Source organism: Vulpes vulpes, chromosome 10 (genome assembly GCF_048418805.1).
Source record: "Vulpes vulpes isolate BD-2025 chromosome 10, VulVul3, whole genome shotgun sequence".
NCBI classification, from domain to species: domain Eukaryota; kingdom Metazoa; phylum Chordata; class Mammalia; order Carnivora; family Canidae; genus Vulpes; species Vulpes vulpes.
This window is the reverse complement of record NC_132789.1, coordinates 13,673,407-13,695,872: the sequence shown is the minus strand read 5'-3', so window position 1 is coordinate 13,695,872 and position 22,466 is coordinate 13,673,407. Positions and strand designations below refer to the sequence as shown.

At 41.2% G+C, this 22,466-nt stretch overlaps 1 protein-coding gene across 3 annotated transcripts in view; it reads right to left on the bottom strand.

Annotated features, from left to right (window-relative positions):
- FBXW8 (F-box and WD repeat domain containing 8) overlaps positions 1–22,466 on the bottom strand; it is a 124,584-nt gene that overhangs the window by 86,272 nt on the left and 15,846 nt on the right. For all 3 annotated transcript variants that reach the window (XM_026015906.2, XM_072722927.1, XM_072722926.1), the window contains exon 2: positions 16,295–16,399. In XM_026015906.2, the coding sequence (XP_025871691.1) occupies positions 16,295–16,393 (99 nt within the window). In that variant the 5' untranslated portion in view covers positions 16,394–16,399. The remainder of the gene's footprint in view (positions 1–16,294; positions 16,400–22,466) is intronic.

Below are 22,466 nucleotides of genomic sequence, written 5' to 3'. Positions count from 1 at the left end.
TGAGACAAAGTAGGTGAAAGAGCATGTAGCATGTGTATAGCAGACTCTCATTACACCAGGGTTCCTCATTTGATGAAGTACTGATAGGTAGTTAACTTTCAGGGTGGCAGAGTAAAGATCTCCAAAAATCTGCTCCTACAAACAAGCAATAAGAATAATACCAAAAATTGTCAAAAATCCACTTTTTCAGAACTCTGGCAATTAACTTAAGGCCTTCAACATTCTGAAGAATATTTATTCAAGAAAAACGGCTGAATCTTGGTAAGAACAACCACCTTCATGTTGTTTTAATGTGCACTAATCCCATCTTCCTCTGCTTCCAGCACAATAGGTGGCTCCAAGGTAGCCTTAAACACCTACAGCCTCACAACTATGGTACCTGTAAAAAGCAGTAGCCTAACAGTCACCAGAAGGGCCAGATGGCTTTACAGGTCCCCACATGTGCCATCTCCAGAGAACAGTCACCATTTGACTTGACAGCTTTCTAGAAAGCTCTATCCTAGGGGCTTGTCTTTATTTGACCTGACTCAAAGCTTCCTCTGTCTTATCTTCAGTGAGTTTGTCAGAAACAATAAAGGAGAACTGTTTAACATTGTGGCTGCCTGAGGTAACATTACCAACTGGAGCTAAGAAGAGCTGACCAAAAGCTTAAAATGAAAACCTGGGGAATGAGATGTCCATAAGGAGCTTTTGAAAGGCCCCAATATATTTCTGGGACTCAATAATGCCATGCACATGTGTAGGACTATGTGTGTGCCAAGACCTAAGAAGGCCTGATCTCTCATTCTGGCTAATCCTGAAGCTTTACACAAGCACAAAGTGAAGGCTAAAACGGTTGTGAGCTGTTGGCATTGAAAACACTCCAACATACAGACAGCAGCTTAGTAAAAACTGAGAGATTTATTGCTTCAACATATTTAAGGAAATCTCTGTCCAATCACTAGCTAACCATTAAGCTAAATGAACAGAGATTTCAGTGGTCACACATAACAAAAATTACAAACTAGAGAATCAGTCCAGAAAAGTCACTACAAAACAAACAGAGGCAACAAAAATAACAACCACCTAACCCTCCCAAAGGCAGAGAATCTGATTTCCAGAGTTGTTCATTATTTTAAAAGTCCATTTTTTAACAAAAAAAAATGTTGAAACATGCAAGGGAACAGCAAAATATGAATCATATACAGGAAGAAAAAGTGGCCAACAGAAATCATTCCTGAAGAAGTCCAGACTTTGGACCTATTATAAGTAGGTCCGGAATATCAAAGGAAAGTATGTTTAGGAAAATAAAGTTATGAGCACAATGTTTCACTAAGTACAAGATATTGATAGAAAAAAATTTTAAATAGAAGTTTTAAAGTTGAAAAGTATAGCAATAAACAAAAAATTCAGATTTGAGCTAGAAGAATCAGCAAACTTAAAATTAATTAAGATTGGGATGCCTGGGTGGCTCAGTGATTGAGCATCTGCCTTCAGCTCAAGGCGTGATTCCAGGATCCAGGATTGAGTCCCACATCAGGCTCCCTGAGAAGAGCCTGTTTCTCCCTCTACCTATGTCTCTGTCTCTGTCTCTCTCATGAATAAATAAATAAACCTTTAAAAAATAAATAAAATAAAATTAATTAAGATTATCCAGTCTAATAACAATGACAGAAAGTCCCTCCCCAAAATGAGCAAAATAACAGAGCCTCAGATACCTATGGAATACATCCATTTGGACCAACATAGGTATTATGGGAGTCCCATAAAAGAAAGAGAGGAAGGGGTAGAAGGAATATCTAAAGAAATAATGGCTGGAAACTTCCCAGATAGGATGAAAAACACTGATCTATCACTAAAGCAGTTCATCAAATTCCATAAAGGACGAACTCAAAGAAATTCACATCTAGACACATCATAAACTGTTGAAAACCAAAGACAGAATCATGAAAACAGCAAGAGAAAAAGACTCATTGTGTGTACTTCTCATAAGAAACCGGGAGGTCAGAAAGCAGTAGGCCGGCATATTCAAATTACTAAAGGAAGAGATTGCCAACCAGTAACTCTATATCTAGCACAACTATCTTTCAAAAATAAGAGAAATTAAGTTACTCCAAGATAAACAAAATTAAGATAATTCATCACTTAGTAGACTTGTCCTACAATAAATACTAAAGGGAGTCCTTTGGCCTGAAATACAAGGACTCTAACAGTAACTCAATCCACATAAAGAAATGAAATAAATTAGTAAATGTCATTATAAGGGTAAATATAAATGACAGTATAAATATATTTTTGCTTGCAACATTTTTATTCTAATTGAAAGACAACTGCTTAAGTATAAAATTGTATTGATAGGCTTATAACAATAAAGACATAATTTGTATGAAAGAATAGTACAAAGATGGGAAAGGCAAGTTATATTGTAGCAGTTTTGGTATACTATTAATCTGGCATTAATATAGATTGTTTTAAGATGTCAGTAGTAATCTCTGGGCAGTTATTAAGAACTTTAAAAGGTGTACTAAAAGAAACAAAGGAATTAAAGTAGCTAGAAAAAGGTCTATTTAAACACAAAAGGAGGGGGATCCCTGGGTGGCGCAGCAGTTTGGCGCCTGCCTTTGGCCCAGGGCACGATCCTGGAGACCCGGGATCGAGTCCCACATCGGGCTCCCAGAGCATGGAGCCTGCTTCTCCCTCTGCCTGTGTCTCTGCCTCTCTCTCTCTCTGTGTGACTATCATAAATAAATAAAAAAAATTTTTTAAACACAAAAGGAGGCAATAATGAAGAACAAAAAAGACAGAAGACATATAGAAAATACCAAAATGGCAGATATAAATGCTTCCTTATCAGTAATTATATTAAATGTAAATGGACTAAGCACTCCAATCAAAAGACAGATTGGCAGTATAAATAAACATGACCTAATGATAACCAGTCTACAAGAGATATATTTTTTTTTAAGTACACTCTACACCCAAAATGGGGCTCAAACTCATGACCTTGAGATCAAGAGTTGCATGCTGACTGAGCCAGTCAGATGCCCTGAGACATACATACTTTATTTTTAAATTTTTTAAAGGTTCATTTACTTTATTTGAGAGAGAGTGAAAGAGCCAAGGCAAGGGGCAGAGAGAGTCTTAAGCAGACTCCATGCTGAGCCTAGAGCCCGACAGGGAGCTCAATCTCATGACCCCAAGATCATAACCCCAGCCAAAACCAAGAATCAGATGCTCAGCTGACTGTGCCATTCATATGCCCCACAAGACACACAACTTTAGATTTACATGCACAAATAAGAATAAAAAGGATGGAAAAAGATATACCATGGAAATAACTGAAAAAGAGCTGGAGTATATATACTAATACCACTTAAATTTTAAGAAAAAAATGGTTACCAGAGACAAAGGATATTTTTATAATGAGGGCCAATCCATCACAAAGACCTAATAACTGTAGACATATATACCTAAAAACAGAGCCCCTAATACAAAAAGCAAAAAGTGATAAAACTGAAGGAAGAAACCTGAGTAAGTTCAAAAGAACCAAAAAAATCATACAAAGTATATTCTCTGACCACAATGAGTGAAATCAGAAATTGATAACAGAAGGAAATTTGAGAAATTTACAAATGTGTGGAAATCAAAGAACACGTCAGCATGCTAAACCACCAATGGGTCAAAGAAGTTAAGGAAGACTAGAAAATACTCTGCAATGAGTGAAAATGAAAATGGAACATACAAAATCTAGGAGGCCCAGTGAAAGCAGTGCTTAGAGGGAAGTATATAGCTATAAACTCCTATAATTTAAAAAAAAAAATCCAAAATCATAATCTAGCCTTCCAACTTAAACTAGAAAAACTAGACCAAAGCAAACAGAAAGAAAAAGAAAAAACTACAACAGAAGTAAGTGAAATAAAAAGAGAAAAACGAAACAAATAAAAGCTGGTTATTTGAAAAGATGACCAAAATTGGCAAACCTTCAGCTAGACTGACTAAAGAGGGAGGCAGGGTGAAGGGAAAAGACTCAAATTACTAAAATCAAGAAGGAGAGGGGCCATCACTAAAAGAATTATATAGGACCACTACGAACAATTATATGCCAACAAATTAGATAAACTAGATGAAATGGACAAGTGCTTAGAAAGAAGACACAAAGTAAGAAATAAAGCCAGTTACACTTGTGAAAAAAAACAACCCAAAACCTCAGATTCTAATGTCTGGTCTTTCACTAGTTAGCTGAGGTATTATGACAAAGCCATAAGCTTCTCTGTACCTCTTCCCTCTTCAGCAGTGGGGAGGAATCAGACATCCTGAAACGTCCCTTACAAAACCAAATTCTGGGACTTAGGGGACGTTGTTTTCTCATTCTTAAAAAGTGAATCATCATACGCCACCACCAACAGAGCTGTTGTGTATCTATCTCAAAGAGCTCAAGAAAAGTACTCTGCAAATGTAATTCTTTACACATATGCCACACACTACTACAGATCACTACGGACAACACTACTGGAAGCACAAATTCATTATAAAATTACCCTACTCCAGGGGCACTTGGGTGGCTCAGTTGTTTAGGCAGCCAACCCTGGATTTCAGCTCAGGTCCTGATCTGAGGGCTGTGAGACTGAGCCCAGCATCAGGCTCCCCACTCAGTGGAGAGGCGCCTTGTATTCTCTCTGCTCCCCCCCGACTCATTTCCAAGTGCTTGGTCTCTCTCTGAAATAAATAAATCTTAAAAATATATATATATATGCTGCTCCAATTGTTACTTTGAGGAAGTCATCAGCCGCCTTGTATTTTTAAAATGACTTTTATTAAATCTATGATGGGTTTATACTTGCCCCATGGCAGCAGAAAGAGGCTAGCATTTATGAAGTAAAACTCAGAATCCAAGAATTCAGATTCGGTGTCTAAATTTCTGATTTCCCATTTCAAGCAAATTATACTAAGAGCAATTATTATTTCAATACTTTATTTAACCAAAAGTATGTCAAAGCAATACTGACTCACAGAACATTCTAATGGCACATGAAAATTCTGGCTGCCTTAACTACATTTTTGCTGTATATGTGGGCATGCAAGCTCTAGTGCAACAAGTAATCACAAAGTCATCTTCCCTGTAGGCACTGACACTTTGCATGGAAGCCACAATATAAGAAGTCATATCAGGTAGCATAAGGAAGTGCAAGGCTTTAATCACTTTTCTAAACCAAAGTGCCATCCTGTAATGCTAAAGGTGTCACACTGGCTGAAGTCTTAAATGGTTTAGAAACTGAAGAAATAAGAGGGGTCTTGGAGATCAACCAGGAGCAACTCCCCGTCATACGAGGAGGGCTCCTCCTAGCAGCCCTGGGTGGTGAGAGGCTTCTACAGAGAGCTAAACTTCCAAATCAGTCTGATCCACTGCAAAACAGTTTGGCTGTTAGAATGTGCTTCCTCTCATGGCCCTAATTTTGCTTTCTGAAAAATCTCTATGCCTTCTTCCAACTGACAGCTTCTCAAGGGGCCAAAGACACCATCATAATCCCTCCCTTAGTCATTTCATTGGCCTAAATATCACCCATTTCCCTCAACTGTCATAGGACTAGACTAGTTCCTGCACCCCTTGTCTCTGAATGTACCCATGTATTTGTGCACATATGGTGTCCCTCTTCAAATGCGGTACTCAGGACAAAACACCCCAAATGGGAGCTGTCAAGTGCCATGAAGAGAAAAATTTTATCAGACAGTAATTTGCTGCTTCAATCATTGTAAATATTCCAACATGGCTACTAAACTAACAGTCCACCAAAGCTTCTGGAGTCTGTTTATTAAACATTTAAGGCAAACGAAAAATATTACAAACGCACATGGACTTGTCACCCATTTTTTAAAAAGATTTTATTTATTTATTCATGAGAGACAGAGAAAGAGAGAGACAGAGACAGAGACACAGCTAGAGGGAGAAGCAGACTCCATGCAGGGAGCCCGATGTGGGACTCAATCCTAGGTCTCCAGGATCACGCCCCAGGCAGAAGCCGATGCTAAACTGCTGAGCCACCCGGGCTGCCCCATTGTCACCCATTTAATAAGATATTACTAATAAGCTTGAACTCCTGTGCATCTGTCTGCACCTTCTCCGCTGCTGTAAGGGTAAACTGAATTTGGTGTCCATCGTTTTTCAGAGTGGTTTTGTTTTAAGAGAGGGGGAGAAGGGGAGCAGGGCAAAGAAGAGGGGAGGGGCAAAGAGAGAATCTTAGGCAGGCTCCAGGCTCAGCATGGAGTCTGACACAGGGCTTGATCTCAGGACCTTAAGTTCATGACCTGAGTCAAAAAAATGCTGAGCCACCCAGGTGCCCTTATTCTTCAGAGTTTTGTTGTTTTAAAATTTTATTTATTTATTTGAGAGAGTGAGCACAAGCAGGGGCAACAGCAGAGGGAGCGGGAGAAGTAGGCTCTCTGCTGAGCAGGGAGCCTGATATAGGGCTCAATTCCAGAACCCTTCAGAGTTTTTTAAAACACAAACTGCAATTAAATAAAGTCCCCTGTTCTTACTTCCACTGTATTCATTTTTTAAATCTAATTTTACATCCCATTTTAAACCCCAGCTAAGGGATGCCTGGGTGGCTCAGTGGTTGAGCATCTGTCTTGAGTTCAGTTTGTGAATCTGGGGCTCTGGGATCAAGTCCCACATCAGGCTCCCTGCATGGAGCCTGCTTCTCCTTCTGCTTGTGTCTCTGCCTCTCTCTTTCTCTGTGTGTGTATGTTTCTCATGAATAAATAAATAAAATATTTAAAATAAGTAAATAAACCTCAGCTCATTGCACTCACGCCCAGCACTTTAGAACATCTGGGAACCCCAACTCTGTCATCTGTTGCTTTAGCTACTTCTCCCATACATAAGTCAACTGATAGTCTGTGGGCCTTTGTGTCTTAATTATTTAAAAAAAAAAAAAAAAAAAAAAAGTTACCCAGGATGAGGCTGAGGACAGAGCCCATGGCAAACCACTAGAGCTCACCCCTCCACCACCTCCCACTCCCCCGGCTGACATGGATCCATCAAGCAGCCCACCCTGGGCCTGGCCACAGCATCAGTTACAAATCCACTTAACCACACTGTCATCCCACACTTCTCCATCTTAGCCATGAGGGCATCAGGGAAACAAACCCTCATCTGATCACAAGTGGGCAGGCGGTAAAGAATAAGAGAATGGCTCAAAACACCAGGGCTCCAGTTCTGACTAGACCGAGCACCACGGCTTTATTTTTGGCGTGTTCAAGCCACAGGTGAGCCTGCCCCAGACATGAGTGGTATCTGTCCATCTGTCTGTGCCAGAGTGGTTCTGAGAACTAGGCAATCACAAACAACAGATCAGGACAGGCCAACATCAACTGTGATGGGGCCAGGCCACAACTCAAATAGTTCCAAAGCAGAGAGCCTCCCTATCAGGCCTCTGGGATTCAGGATTACATAAAGCAAGAGATAAAGGCTAACAGATGGAGACCCTAAGGGGTCCTCAAAGGCAGAAAGTGCTAGTGAAACACAGGGCAGCTTACTCTGATCTTTGGATACCATGAACCTTTGTTGGTAAAAATTATGAAATGTAAAATTTCATCAAAACTCTGAAATAACTGGATAAAAGACTCAAGGTAGCCTAGAAGTCATATAACTTGGTAGGCATTATTACACAGACCAGCACTTCCCAAAGCATGCTCAGTGGAACAGCAGCTCCTCAAGGAGTGAGTAAGTTAGTAACCTTACAGGGTTCCACGGTCAAAGGAGTTTGGGGAACACTGGCTTAACCAAAACCAAGCAGAGTTATTTGCTGAAGAACTCCTGAGAGCTTTCCTGGCCTGATTCATGCTGTAGAGCTCTCATAAGGACAGGAGAGCTGCATTCTCCAGATGTGTTTGGCTCCTGACCTCTTCTTATGAGGATGGTCTCAAAAGCCTCAGTGCTCTGCAAAAGAAACTTGAGAGGACACCAACACAGCCTTCAGGTGAACTGGTTAAGATCTACCTGCCAGACAGACACCTTGCACATGACACCCCTCCTTCCCCCACAGTGGAGAAGGTACAGGGAAAAGTTCAGGTCTCTGCCCTTACAGTCAGTTGGATCCCAAGCCTCACCCCAAGTACAGGGCAACCTCTTTAATTCTAGAGTCCAAAAATTAGCAACAAGGCTGCTTATTAGATGGAGCCTCTCCATCAGCAGCAGCATTTTAGGAAAACCCAAATGCTCAATGATTACAAACTAGAAGACCCCAATTAAATGAAACATTCTGGAGGAGTTTTCATGAGATCTACTGTACCATACAGTTCTCAGCCACTTTAAAACAGAGGAACTTTTCAGGAAGCCTTTCAAGAAGTCACAAATATATCAGATCTTGAAAACACTGGAAGTGGAAAATAGATTTTTCTATCAGTTGCAAAGAAAATGCTAAGTCACCTTACACATCACCATCTGAAGTTTGTATAACAGGGTTATGGGATGAAAAATGGAGGACAAAAAGTTGATGTCTCAGTGCATCATTCCCACTGCTAACCCCTAGATCACAGGTTCATTCTGTGTAAAGTAATATTCAGGATAAAGTTTAAACCCTGGATAACAAACAATAATCTCTTTGAGGGATTTATAAAAGCTAGAGGTGAGAATTACTTCCAAAAAGGGATCAGGACTGTACCTACAATTAGGTATTAAACACAGAAAGGTGCCAACAATTTCTTTGGCAAACTGTAAAGGGAGGGTGCCTTTTCTCTCCCCTTCTTTTGAAGGAGCACAAAAATGACAGGCTCTAAGAATGTCTTTTAATCCTGGGGGGCGGGGGGGGGGGGAGACAAGTAAGACCTATACAAACTTACACAATTTTAAAGATTCTCACCAAAAGGAAAGCTAACAGTTTTGATTTCTTACATTTTATTAAATCTAGCAAGTTTACAAGCCTGAATTTTCCAAAGGCCTAATGGTCTTTCTTCAATACACAAGGACTAGAATGGCCCTGCCCAGTAAAAGCCCCACTGAGTGAGCCTCAGCTGCGAGAATTTGCTAATAAAAGTGTCTCCAGCATTTTGCTTTATAGCACCACTGTGAATTGCAGCATTAAAAAAAAAGAAGAAGAAGAAGAAAAAAAAAAAAAAAACGGCCTTTGGCTCAAAAACTAGCTTTATTAACTCTGCCTGGATTAGGGTTACCAATGAGGCCCACAACAGGGGGAAACACATCATTGTTCTAGTCACATGTTCACAAATCAAGTCTATTTGGAAAGAACATACCATGTACAGACAGTTCCACATACACCGATTATCTCAATTTCCTTATTGCCTCTCTCCCCATTCACTCTTGAACCCACTCACTTTCGCGCCTCCCCCCCCCCCCCCACTGTGCCATGGATTCTGGTCAACATTATCAGTGACCTTCAAGTTGCTAACGGTCATTTCTCAGTCCTTTTTGACAAACAGTGACACTCAGCACCTCTGATCCCTTTCTCCTCCTTGAAAAGGTTATCCCTTGGTTCCAGGGGACTAGGTTTTTGGGTTTCTTCCCACATCACAGGGAATGCATCTTCTCTAACTCATCTTGGCCTCTAACCACTGTGATGTGATGGGGCCCAATCCCTAACACCCCTCCATATATATTCCCTTCCCTAATGACCTTGTCCAGTTGCCTGGCTTTAAATACCAATGATGTGGGGCATCTGTGTAACTCAGCTAGTTAAGTGTCCAGTTCTCTGCTCTTGATTTCAGCTCAGGTCATGAGGTTAAGCCCTATGTCAAGCTCTGCATGCTCAGAGAGGAGTCTACTTGAAATTCTCTCTCCCTCTATTCCTCCATCTCCCTTACCTCAGAAATAAATCTTTAAAAATACATACATACTGATGATATGCTCCCAGCTCCCAAATTCATCTCTAGCCTCACATCCCACTACGGATCTTCCCCCAAAACTTTCTCATCTCACCTTCTCTCCCTTGTCAGTAACAACTATCCCGTCCACCCAGTCGTTCAGGCCCAATACTCCCAAATCACTGCTCCATGTGGACCAACATAGGTATTATGTCTTTCTCTGCCTACACCCAGTCCATCAGCAGTCCCAACTCCACCCACCTCTAGGTCAATGCACTCCAAGCCACCATCTCCTCTCATTTGGGTTAGTTCAGTAGCTTTCTCCTGGTCTCCCAGCTGCATCCTTGTCCCCCTCTGGTCCAGTCCCCACATGACAGCCAAAATGATCCCTCTCAAAAGGGAAGTCAGACCTTGTCACTTCTCTGCTCAAAACACTTGAATGGTTTCCCACCTCTTTCAGAAGGAAAGTTCAAGATTTTTTAATGGATTTAAGTGCCTTTTCACATTTTAACTATTTCTTTTTCCTTTTGTCCTCATCTGCTCATTATACCCTTGCCAGTATTGGCTTCCTACTGATGCTCTAACAAATTGCCAGAAACTTAGTGGCTAAAAACAATACACATTTATTCTCTAATGGTTCCAGAGACCAAAAATCTAAAATCAAAGTAGAGGTGGCAGGGCTGCACTCCTTCTAGAGGCTTTGGGCGAAAAATCTGTTTCTTCCTCTTTTCCAGCTTCTAGAGGCCACCTTATATTCCTCGGCTTTGCGGCCCCTTCCTCCATGTTCAGTCAGCAATACAGCACCTTATCTTTGACCTCCAGTACCTCCCTCTCGTAAAGAGCTCTGTAATGACACTGAGCCCACCTGGATCATGCAAGAGACCCATCACATCTCAAGATCCTGAACTTCCTCGTATCTGCAAAGGTCCATTACCACAAGAAGTAACATAGTCACAGGTTCTGAGGATTAGGATATCTGGGGGAAGGAGCATTATTCCGCCTATTATATCCTAGGCACTCTGACTTTGCTGCTGTTTCTTAAGCACAGCAGGTGCGCTCCACCTCTAGGCCTTTGCCAAAAACCTGCACAGCTTCTTTCTTTGCTCCTTCAGGTCTTTGCCTCAAGGTTACCCTTTCTGTGAAGTCTTCCCTGGCCACTTCACCTCTGGGGGTTTATGTTTTCTTCATAGCACTTTCTACCATCTGGAGCATACTCTACTTAACTAGGTGCTTCCTGCATAGAAAGTAAGCTCTGAGAGGTGAGTTGTATGTTCTGTTCTCTGCTGTATTGCCTAGAGTAGTGTATGACACATAGTAGGCCCTGAAAGTAACTGAAGGAAATGAAAAAGTCCAACTTTTAAAAATTCAACACTTAAAAAGAGCTGCCTTGCTTTTATTTTCACTGGTTGGCTTCTTCCATGTACTGCCCTCAAGAGGCTCAGACTCTCTTATTAAATTCTATCTCTTGATTTCTGGTTTGTTTTGCTTTCTTCTTGTAAACTTTTTAATTATAAACAACTTCAAACACACAAACACTGAAGTGAGCAGTGTGAAGAACCTCACGTCCCCAGGATTCTGTTCAAATAATTACCAATGCTCCACCATTCTTCTTTCACCTAGCTGCCCATCTTTCCTCCCAGCATGGTTGCTTTCCTGACACCCCATGGTTTTTAAGGTTTTTAAAAAAGATTATTTATTTGAGAGAGAGAGAAAGGGAGAAAGCACATGTGTGCATGAGCAGTAGGGGCAGAGAGAGAGAGAGAGAGAGAATCTCAAGCAGACTCCCCACCAAGTGCAGAGCCCAGTGCAGGGCTCTGTTTCATAATCCTGAGATCACGACCTGAGCCGAAACCAAGAGTTGGATGCTTAATCGACTGTTCCCCCAGGCACGACCGCCCCCACCTGTGACCGCCCGTTAAAGGGGGCAGCATTACAACATAGCAAATTAAAAGGAAATCCCTAAGAGCACCTGGGTCCCAGGCAGGCACATGTCTCCCTTGGAGGCAGTCAGGTGGCAAAGGCGAAAGTGAAGAACTAAAGGAACACTGTGAGCAGTTACAGATTTTCAGAGTTATGTCTGCTATGAAAAAAAAAAAATCAATCCAGCAGTACTTGGCTGGGGATTCCCAACTTTAAAGACTTTGTGAGAATCTTCAGCTATAGAAAACCTCAGATTTTAGTTGCTCCTATTTGGATATCTGGGAAGTTCATAAGATCACATTTTCCTTAAAATCTGAAATATCAGGGGTGCCTGGCTGGTTCAGCGGGTAGAGTGTGCAATTTGATCTCAGGGTTGTGAGTTCGTACTCCACATTGGATCTACAGCCTACTTAACAACTTGAAATACTGGGGCGCCTGGGTGGCTCAGTCAGTTAAGCCTCTGACTCTTGATATCAGCTCAGGTATTGAGCTCAGGGTTGTGAAACAAAACAAAACAAAACAAAAACAAAAAATCTTAAAATACTGGAATATAATTTAGTGGGGTTTAGTTCCAGATTTATTTATATTGGTAACACCTATTTCTTGCTTGCCAATTTTACTAATACATCATAAGTTCTTAACCTTCATCTCTACCCACTTTTTCTTTATTGCTTCCCTTCTGCACAATTTCCTACTTTTTATTTGAAAAATGTGACATTGTTGGGACATCTGGATGGCTCAGTGAGTTAAGCATCTGCCTTGGGCTCAGGTCATGACCCCATGTCTGGCTCCCTGCTCAGTGGGGAGCCTGCTTCTCCCTCTCCCTCTGTCATTCCCCTTGCTTGTGCTCTAGCTCTCAAATAAAATCCTTTAAGAATAATTTTTTTTTTTTAAACTGACATTGTTACCTATGCAGCTAGATTTCTAAAATTATACTTCAGGAAATACACAATAAATAAAATAACAATTTTAAAACTTTTTAAAAGACAAAATTGGGCAGCCCCGGTGGCGCAGCGGTTTGCACCACCTGCAGCCTGGGGTGTAATCCTGGAGACCCAGGATCGAGTCCCACATCGGGCTCCCTGCGTGAAGCCTGCTTCTCCCTCTGTCTGTGTCTCTGCCCCTCTCTCTGTCTATGAATAAATAAATAAAATCTTAAAAAAAAAATACAAAATTATAGAGATAAGAACAGATTGGTGGTTGCAAGGGGCCAGGGATGGGGAGGGGGCAGAGGTGGCTGGGCCATAAGAGATAGTACAAAAGATTCTTTGATATATGTTGTGTACCTTTACTGTGTGGTCACACAAATACATACCTATAATAAAACTAGGTAGAACTAAATATACTCACAAATAAGTGTATGTAAAACTGATGAAATCTGAGTAAGCTCTGTGGACTGTACTAATGTCAGTGTCCTGGCTTTGATTTTACTTCTGTAGGTATGCAAGATATTGCCAATGAAGGAAACTAAGGGAAAAGAACACAGGACCTCTTCATACTATCTTTTGCAACCACTCGTGAATTTATAATATTTTAGAAGTTTTAAAAATGAGTGTTAGTAAATCCTAAAACAATTACTTGTCAGAATTATGTCTATTTCATATAACAGATTTATTCTTCTCATAAAAAATTTGTAATTTTGAACTGAACAATTTTTTAATTGTTATCTATTTGAAAACATGATCTTTTAGAGTGCCAGGAATCCTGTGGGTGCACACATACACGAAACCATAAAATTATAAGTAGCAAAATGATAAAGCTGTTCAATGAATCATCCAATGCATAACTTTGCTTACTAAAAGCCACACTGTTTTCAAGACCTCTCAACCTGAAACACTCCCATAGGGACACTAAATCCCTTAAGAGACAACTATTGATAGCAAGGAGCTAGAGAGGTCAGCATCAGAAATACACAAGGATCACAAACTAATGTAGTAAGACTTTAGTTCTGAAAGCTTAAAGCCTACAAAACAGAAAAATACGGGATGCAGAAGGGAGACACAAAGTCAGAGCAAAATCACTTCTCCAGCATAGTTTGTGGCATAATTAAATCTCAAAAAGTTCCTCCCAATCCGGGTTCCTTACTGTTAGTCAGTTACCAATTTGGCATAAAGATCTAAGCAAACAGGTTTTCTCCAAGGGCACACATATAGTTCATGGTGCCAACTCCAGTATAACTGGCCCAATTTCACTAAAATCCCAAGGCGGCTTGATTAAAAGAGAAAAAGAGAGAGAGACAGACAGAGCAAGCCCCCTCTAAAATCAAATCATAAAGCAGCAGGATATTCCACTCAACAGAAGGACTTTTTCCTGGTTTCAAAAATAAAAACACAAGAAACAAATGAGAATGCTACTCTATTACTTTGTGGCTGTATTTTAATTCTTGAAAAAACAAAGCCAATTCTAAAAATTACCAGCCATCCATTGTCATCTTCATGCAAAGGCACTATTAAAAATAAATAAATCCTGGCTTCACAGACCAGAGCCACTTGGGGGTTCTGTTTAAGAATATTTTCTATGCTTATACGTGTGCTCTAAAAATTAGGTTGAAATGAAAAACAATAAACAAATCCAACTGGCCGAAAAGAGAATTCTGGTGGACAATTGGACCACTGTGTTGCAAATTAAACTGTTCACACCTGCAGAATAATCTCACCAGCATAACCAATCTATCCTGAAACGTAGCCCCCTTGTACCAAAAGGGGGATCTCTTCTTCCACTAGATCCTATCTTTTACTGATAAACTCTTTGGATGAGAAAACCAGCAGCAGATGTGAAAGCCACATGGCCCTCTACAAAGCAGGAGAGCAAAAAGCAATGTTAAAAGAAATGTTCCTTAAACAGCAGCTCCCTATCAAGAATGAAGATTTTATCATCTAATGCTGACTTTGTGGAAAGCAGCTAGCTATCAGACCCTGTTCCAAGACTTCAGCTAACAGCATCAGGCTGAAATCCAGGAGTTGGACTCATTTAGCTACACCCTTGTTTTCGACTCTTGGGAACAGGGCCAAAGTGTAAAGTTAGAATAGAACAAATCCAATTTCCAAGGGAAAGAAGAAGACAATATAGGTACTCTTGCTTAATGCAATTGATAGGCTCTGAGCACGGTTTACATTTCAGTACATTTTTACTTAGTAAATTTTAGCCCTGGAATAATTTCTTCCATCATTTCCTAAAGATTCCAGACTCTGCATCAAAAAATATTTGCCAACACCCCCATACTTAAAATTGTAGCAATCAAGAACACTGAAAGATTTTTCAAATTCATATATAGGTAGAAAGTTTTGATTAAGCAAAACTGCTTCATATGGTGTAAAACCAGAAACGTTTTAAATTGTCCTATAGTGTGTGTGTCTTCATTGAATTGCCAGAGGTAGCAAGCTCTAAAGTCTAAATTTAGCTACAGTATGCACTTCTCAAACTGCCTTTATGTTTTTAACTTCACTTCTTGGGGGTGGTTTGGATTTTTTTTTTTTTATTAAGGTTATTTTTTAAGTAATCTCTACACTCAACATGGGGCTCAAACTCACAACCCCGAGATCAAGAATTGCATGCTCCTGTGACTAGCCAGGCAGGCATCCCTGGATTTTTAGTATATAGTTCTGGTACCACTCCATTTGCCTGATCCCTTTAAGGATGTAGACAGCTGTGTAAAATGTAATCTAGAATCCAGGTGCAAAATGGCAGCCAGTAGACAAATTATTTCTTTAGGAGTTATAGACAACAAACACTCTAGTGTCTTCTGGGGAATACAGTTGTTCATGAGAGTCAAATGGTTAGCAATCATATATTCAACGTAGGAGAAAGTGTACACTTCACCAATTATACTCTTCACCAAAAAGAAGTGAATAAGAGACCTAATTTAATGGCATAAACTCTTGCCTCTGCAAGTGTGGTCCAAGCCACATGGAAATTACCTGGTTAGAAATGCAGAATATCAGGCCCTACCCAGACCTCTGAGTCCGAATTTGCATTTTATCAAGATTTCCTGTGACTCGTGTACACAATAAAGTGTGGTCTGGATGGTATGTGCCACCATGCTGCCCCATGGGCATATGCCCTAGCACAAGCAGGAGACGGGGGACACAGATCTGCAATTCCCTCCGGGGGTGTCTGTTCTCACATGACTCGCACCTCACATTCTAGTGTTTTAAAGGATCATTTGGCCTACACGCCTAACACATGACTTCACTGTTTTGTCCCCAGGCTGACCCCTCAACTCCCCACCTAACAACTGGCTTGATTTAACCAACGGCTGGCATCCTTGCATTAATGGTGAGGATATTAACAGCTCAGGCTAGCTCTATAAAGGCCAAGCACAGAGTTGTCAGCCCACAGGTCAACCATAACTCAGACTGCAGGGAGAACAGAGCTCTTGAACAGATGGCCACAAAAAGATAAACACCAAGTGGTAATGTGGAACAAAATCCTTCCAGTTCAGGGAAAGGTGCTATCCACTTCACTCGTTCTTTAAAGTTTGCAATTCTGATAAGTCAATCTCTGTCACCCAAGAGCTGCCCATCCTCGCATTACAAGTGGAAGTAAATCTTGAACCATCAGCCCAATGACTGCTTACCTGTGCACACCTTCCAAGTTCTTTCCTGTCCAGATACTGAAATATGTTGATTGCCAGCTCATAAGGTAGCTGGATATCAAAGAAGGGCACGTCATCCATTTCATTCTGAGGAGAAAAAGAAAAGGGAAAGAAGTTTACAATTCGGAAGTATGAAAACACTCCTTTAATGGGCAAGAGATATTCTTGGTGGGAGTGAGGGAAGTGCTATTGTCCCAGGGGGAGCCTCGCATTCTCACTACTACTCCATGGAGCACTCACAGAACAGATTCCAAACCTGAGGACCCTTCTGGATTCTCACTGCCACAAGCCCACCCTTCTCACATTCCCTGCCTTCGGCCCAAGGGCATGATCCTGGAGTCCCGGGATCGAGTCCCACATCGGGCATCCTGCATGGAGCCTGCTTCTCCCTCTGCCTATGTCTCTGCCTCTCTCTCTCACTCTGTGTGTGTGTCTCATGAGTAAATAAATAAATAAAATCTAGGAAAAAAAAAAAAAAGGAGAAGCAAGAGTGCCAGCTCACAATCTGGGGTATGCCACAGGAATCAGTGCAAAGGTCTTGGAAAGGCCTCTGAGCAAAGTTGAGTGGGGCAGCCAACAAAGTGAGCCTTGAAATCAGAGGGGCCACCAGTCCCCCAAGGACAACTCCTATTATACCCAACTTGGAGGGCAGTGAGCACCCACAGTCCGAGAAATGCTGACCTAGGTCACTAAAGTGTTTTCATCAGGGAATGAAGAGGACTATGAACGTGAGCAAGAAGTAAATAAACGAAATGCTGCTCTTGAATGAGGTGAGCACCACCTCCCCTTGGCCACTGGAGAAACATACGGTTTCCTAATGCACTCGGGGGCCTACGCTGGTTAACCTGAGTGAGCCAGTGCAAACAAAGCAGTTCTTCTTCGATGTCATTTATTAATGTGGAGAAATTAGAGCTCGCCTGCCTTTGGATAAGCAATTAGGGATGAGGTAACAGGCTTTATTTGAGAGATAAGGCTGTCATGACGATCCTGGTTGCACAAAGAAATAGGAGTGTGAAACAGAAAGAAAGCCAAGTGTGTCTATGTGCCCCTCTGGCTGTTCCAAAATCCACCTGCTAAAGCTCACTTTTGTATGTATTTCTGCAAAGCTAGGGACAGCAGGCTGTTTGTCTCAATGGAACTTACTTAATAAAATTTATTTCTAATAAGTTTTTGCTGACATTAGTGACTTACAGGTTGCAAGCAGATTATTAATTCACCACTCAAATATGACAGTCCTATACCTCAAGGCTGCAGTCTGAAAACTGAAAATAGTCCAGCATTTCCAAGGGAGTGGGAGCACTGATTTAGCCCCAACCAAGATCCAGGGTAAAGATTTTTCTGGAATCACGTTTCATTAATTTAGGAGTCTCAGAGCTAAAAGATAATGCAAGGCATAAGAAGGAAATGTATTCAACTTTGCAAAAACAGCACAAGGCTAAGTATGAGAGCCAAAAAGGATCTCTGGAGGGAAAAAGAGCAAGAGTTGACAGTTCTCTGTGGGCAAAGACAGTACAGAATGTTAAATCGGCAGAGAAATGTTGGCCATACGGGGGGGGGGGGGGGGGGGGGGGGGGGGGGGCAGGGGAAAAAATCAGAAGAAAATCTGCAAGTGTAATCGAAGACAAAGGAGTCCCTGCCTAAAAAAATAATGGAAAGTCATTAGTCTAATGTCAGGCTAGGTCCCCTCTTACAACTAATCGGCTTCACTCACAGGGGGAAAAGAGGCAGCACTTTCTCACTTGGCCCAGATATAACCTGAGACTCCGTAACACAACCACACAACCGGGATGGCGGGGGTAAGAGAGGGGTTGCGGGGTGGGGGTGGGGGTCACACACCACCAGCTGAGGAAAGCCATACAAAGGACCAGACTATCGTTTGTGACCTTGAACTTCCTTCTGCCTTTTCTTTTGCATTATTTGATTATGGTGAGGTGAAGAAGCTTACTTTACCTGCTTGGTAGAGAAACAAGAGAAAAATGTTCCTTATCCTCATACAAGCAGAATGAAGGCAAAGAAAAGCATGCCCTCATACAAAATGAACTCATATTTAGCTTTTCACTGTTAGAGACACCAGACATGCTTTCTCCAATCACTCCCTGCTTCAGGACTATCAACTGGTATGGGCACCTGGATGGCTCAGTAGTTGAACCCAGGTGGTAATCCTGGGGTCCTTATGGAGCCCCACATTGGGCTCCCCGTGGGGAGCCTGCTTCTCCCTCTGCCTAAGTCTCTGCCTCTCTTTCTGTAACTCTAATGAATAAATAAATTTTAAAAATCTTTTTTAAAAAAAGGACTATTAACTGGTTTCTGGACGTGACACTACTGCAACAAAGCAGGAGAATCACCTTTATTTTTATTATTCTGGTTCAGAAAAGTCACACTTGTGATGGCAGGAGCCTTCCTTCTTTTGCCCAATTCAGATGGCTAATACTCTCTTCTCATTCTGGAAAACAGTGCCTCTACTCTTGCAGAAACACAACCCTATCGCCATCCTCTTTAATTCCAACCACCAGACCTCTGGGATGGAGGTTCAGAACAAAGATTCAAACTGATAATCCTGGTTCTGCCTCCTGACTAGCCATGTGACCAGGCTAAATACATCTGTGTCTCTGATTCCTCATCTGTTAAAGAAAGAACATACCTACCTACTCACAGGGTAGTTAGAAGAATAAAATGAACTAATACATGGAAAGTGCATGGGGCAAGTACCACGGCAAAGCATGTAACTAAATACTGTTATATTTCCTAGAATGACACTTCAGCTCCCTTTTTCCCCCTTCAACAGAAATTTGATTAGGTCCACATTCCATGTGACTCTTCTACCAGCTTGTTTACAGAGAAAGTTTTGTCTCCCCCTGTCACACCCTAAGCAGAGGATAGTTGGCGACAGTGGATGAAAAGTTACTCATAGGAGTGTCCACACAATAGGTCTTTTTCCAGAGAACTTTTCAAAGAGAATCAGCAATTTTAAGAGGTTATACTGCAATAATAACTAAAGAAGGATTTACTCTAATGCATAGTGAAGGTAAAGGATGCAGCCTCCAGGGTGCAAATGACCAGTCAGGGTTGTTATAGCCCCCCATACCCACAAAGGATCTGAAATGCCGTGCTGTTCTCACTGTCCACATAACAGTGTGAGTGTTGAGAATTTGTAAGTTCTGGGGAACAACAACGGTTTCAAAGCACTGAATTATAATTACGTGAACACCAACATTATAAAGCCAAACTTTTAAAAAATAATTATGCCCCTAGAATGACAACTAAACTCCAAAATGACTGTCAATCCCTAACAGATCAAGTTCCAGACTCATGTAAATGATCCTCCCTGTTGCTACCACTGGTTGGGGAATGGCAGGGTAAAAAAGAAACCAATGTGATAAAGGAAGGTCCACCTCTTAAGACCTATGTAGACCCACAAGGTCAGGAAGCCAAAGGCTCAAGTTTCATGCTGCACACTTGGAATCTCTTTGGCAAGACATTTTATCACTGGTTCTTATAGTGGATGACCGGTGGGTCATCAGATTCTCCCTCTGGGTCCATGACACTCATTGCCCAAAACACTCAGAATGCTGCCTATTCTTGATTCACTGGCTCAGCTTGACGATGAGCCCCTTCCTAGGCACTACTCTTGGTCAAATAAGCTGCCTCGGGGATCCCTCGGTGGCTCAGCGGTTTAGAGCCTGCCTTTGTCCCAGGGCGTGATCCTGGAGTCCCGGGATCGAGTCCCGTGTCAGGCTCCCGGCATGGAGCCTGCTTCTCCCTCTTCCTGTGTCTCTGCCACCCCCCCCCCCCATAAATCAATCAATCAATCAATCAATCAATCTTTAAAAAAAAAAAAAAACTGCCTCGTCCAAGGTTACATGACATTCTGGAGGGCAGCCTGCATCCAGTGACTAGTACAAAGGCTTGTCACTCTTGTCTCAAGTCAAGACTTCTCGGGAAGGCCAACCTGCTAAACCACCTGCAGGCAAATCTCCTCCCAGAATCTATTTTACAAAAACCTTAACCTGATCTCCCAAAGCAATAGAAATGATACATGACAGTCCCGTATTTAACACGTTCCCAAAGGTTCTGATGCACAACTCTGGAGACATAGTTTAGCTAACATATTTCTCTTTCCTCCACTCAAGGAGGTAGAGTGATATTAGAGTGACATTATTATACCAAGAGAGAACTAGAGTAGATTCAAAGTTGAATAAGTAATTTATAAACTTCACTGTTATTAGTAACTTATCACTTGAGAAACACCTTATAAAAGATTGAGAGTTATGAGCATGTTTGACCCTGTGGTTGAAAATGTAGTTCTTTTATAGATACCCAGGATTTGACAAGGATATGGAGACACATCCTGGACAGAGGTGCTAAAAGCAGCAACAGCAAGGGTTGAGCACTACCATTTGGCCCTTCCCACAGCTCAAAGAGGTAGACAATACTACCTGCTACAAGTGTGCAGAGAAATACCTTATAATCTAAAGAGTGCTATCAGACTTCCACCTAGGCTATTCTGAAGCACACAGCCATCTGAAAAGTTACAGGCCACATGAACCAATTCTGTAGTTATATGGACTTACAAACACAGAAATGGACAAGTTGACATTTTATAAACAAAGATATTCCAAGAGTGAAGGAAAGAGATTAAAAACACTGGAAATATTAACATAGGGAAACCTAGTCACACTATGAATATATCAGTAGGACCATAATGTTTAGAGAGAACCACGTTCCATTAATTTTATAACCTAAGCAATGTAATACTAGCTAATAATACTATAGAAAACCAATAAATTAAAGTATTAACACAGCTTCAAATTTGGGGAAAAACACCATTTTGATAAAATGCAACCAACCTGGCTTTCAAGTCTTTAATGGCCCAAATATTGATTCCTTATCACTATGGTGACTCTTGTCCTGTATTACACATCAAGACCATCTATGAAGTTAAAAATGTCCCAAATTGAATATAAATAATAGTGAAAGGGAATATAAGGGAAGGGAGAAGAAATGTGTGGGAAATATCAGAAAGGGAGACAGAACATAAAGACTCCTAACTCTGGGAAACGAACTAGGGGTGGTGGAGGGGGAGGAGGGCGGGGGGTGGGGGTGAATGGGTGACGGGCACTGAGGGAGGCACTTGATGGGATGAGCACTGGGTGTTATTCTGTATGTTGGTAAATTGAACACCAATAAAAAATAAATTTATTTTAAAAAGTCCCAAATTGCCTGTTACCCCAAATTTCCAGGGGTGAGGCTCAAGCATCTCTTCCTCATGGATCCTCATGCACACTAGAAATTGAGTATCACAACTGTAAATCATAGATGGATTAAAAAAAAATACAAAAACCCCACACAAACTCCCAAAGGGGTCATGTTACTTTGTTAATTCAAAGTCAGTGAAGACTAGATTTTCCCAAAGTCTGCTGGACTTACTCCAAAAATGCTAAAAGAAATTGCAAATAGATCCATCCCCAGGGAGGCTGATTTGTACTCCTATGTGCTAATGTAAGACTAATTCTGTAAATGGATTGGTTTTGTGCCTTACTGTTAGAAATTTAATCTGTCTTCTCTTGTTTAGTAGAAGAAGGAATAATTACTATGAGCCAAATCAGTGAAAAGTGAAGAAACGGATTCAAGGTTTGTTCCCAATGTACATCTCCAGGGCAAACGGAACATGAAAGCTCTCTCGAGGTGGTGTTTTAAGAAACTGAGAAAAGTATCTCAAAGATACAATAGGTGTGCAATAGTATTTCTGCTAAATCTGTGGCTGAAAGGAGACTGTTTTCTAAAGGAATTTATCCTGATTCTCTACATACTGCAAAAGCGGAGTAGAGCAGACCTACACAATCTCAAACAGAAAGAATTCCAGTTTCACCTGGGTCTTGAGAAAAAGAAAAAAACTGGTTGATGGGGGCAGGAGGGGAGAGGATGTCTGAAACACTCAGGATAAATAGGTATTTATTCACAATCCCACAGTGGCCTCAAAATATGTATTATTCTTAAAAAAATGACAGAACACCACCAAAATTCAAGTCATAGCCTCTGAACATGGCATTACAAGATTTTTCTTCTGAATTCCCTAAGTATTCTTACAGTAAATAATCATGATGATATTTTCAGACATAGAAAAGTAAAACATTCTTGAAATAAAGTGTTTTAT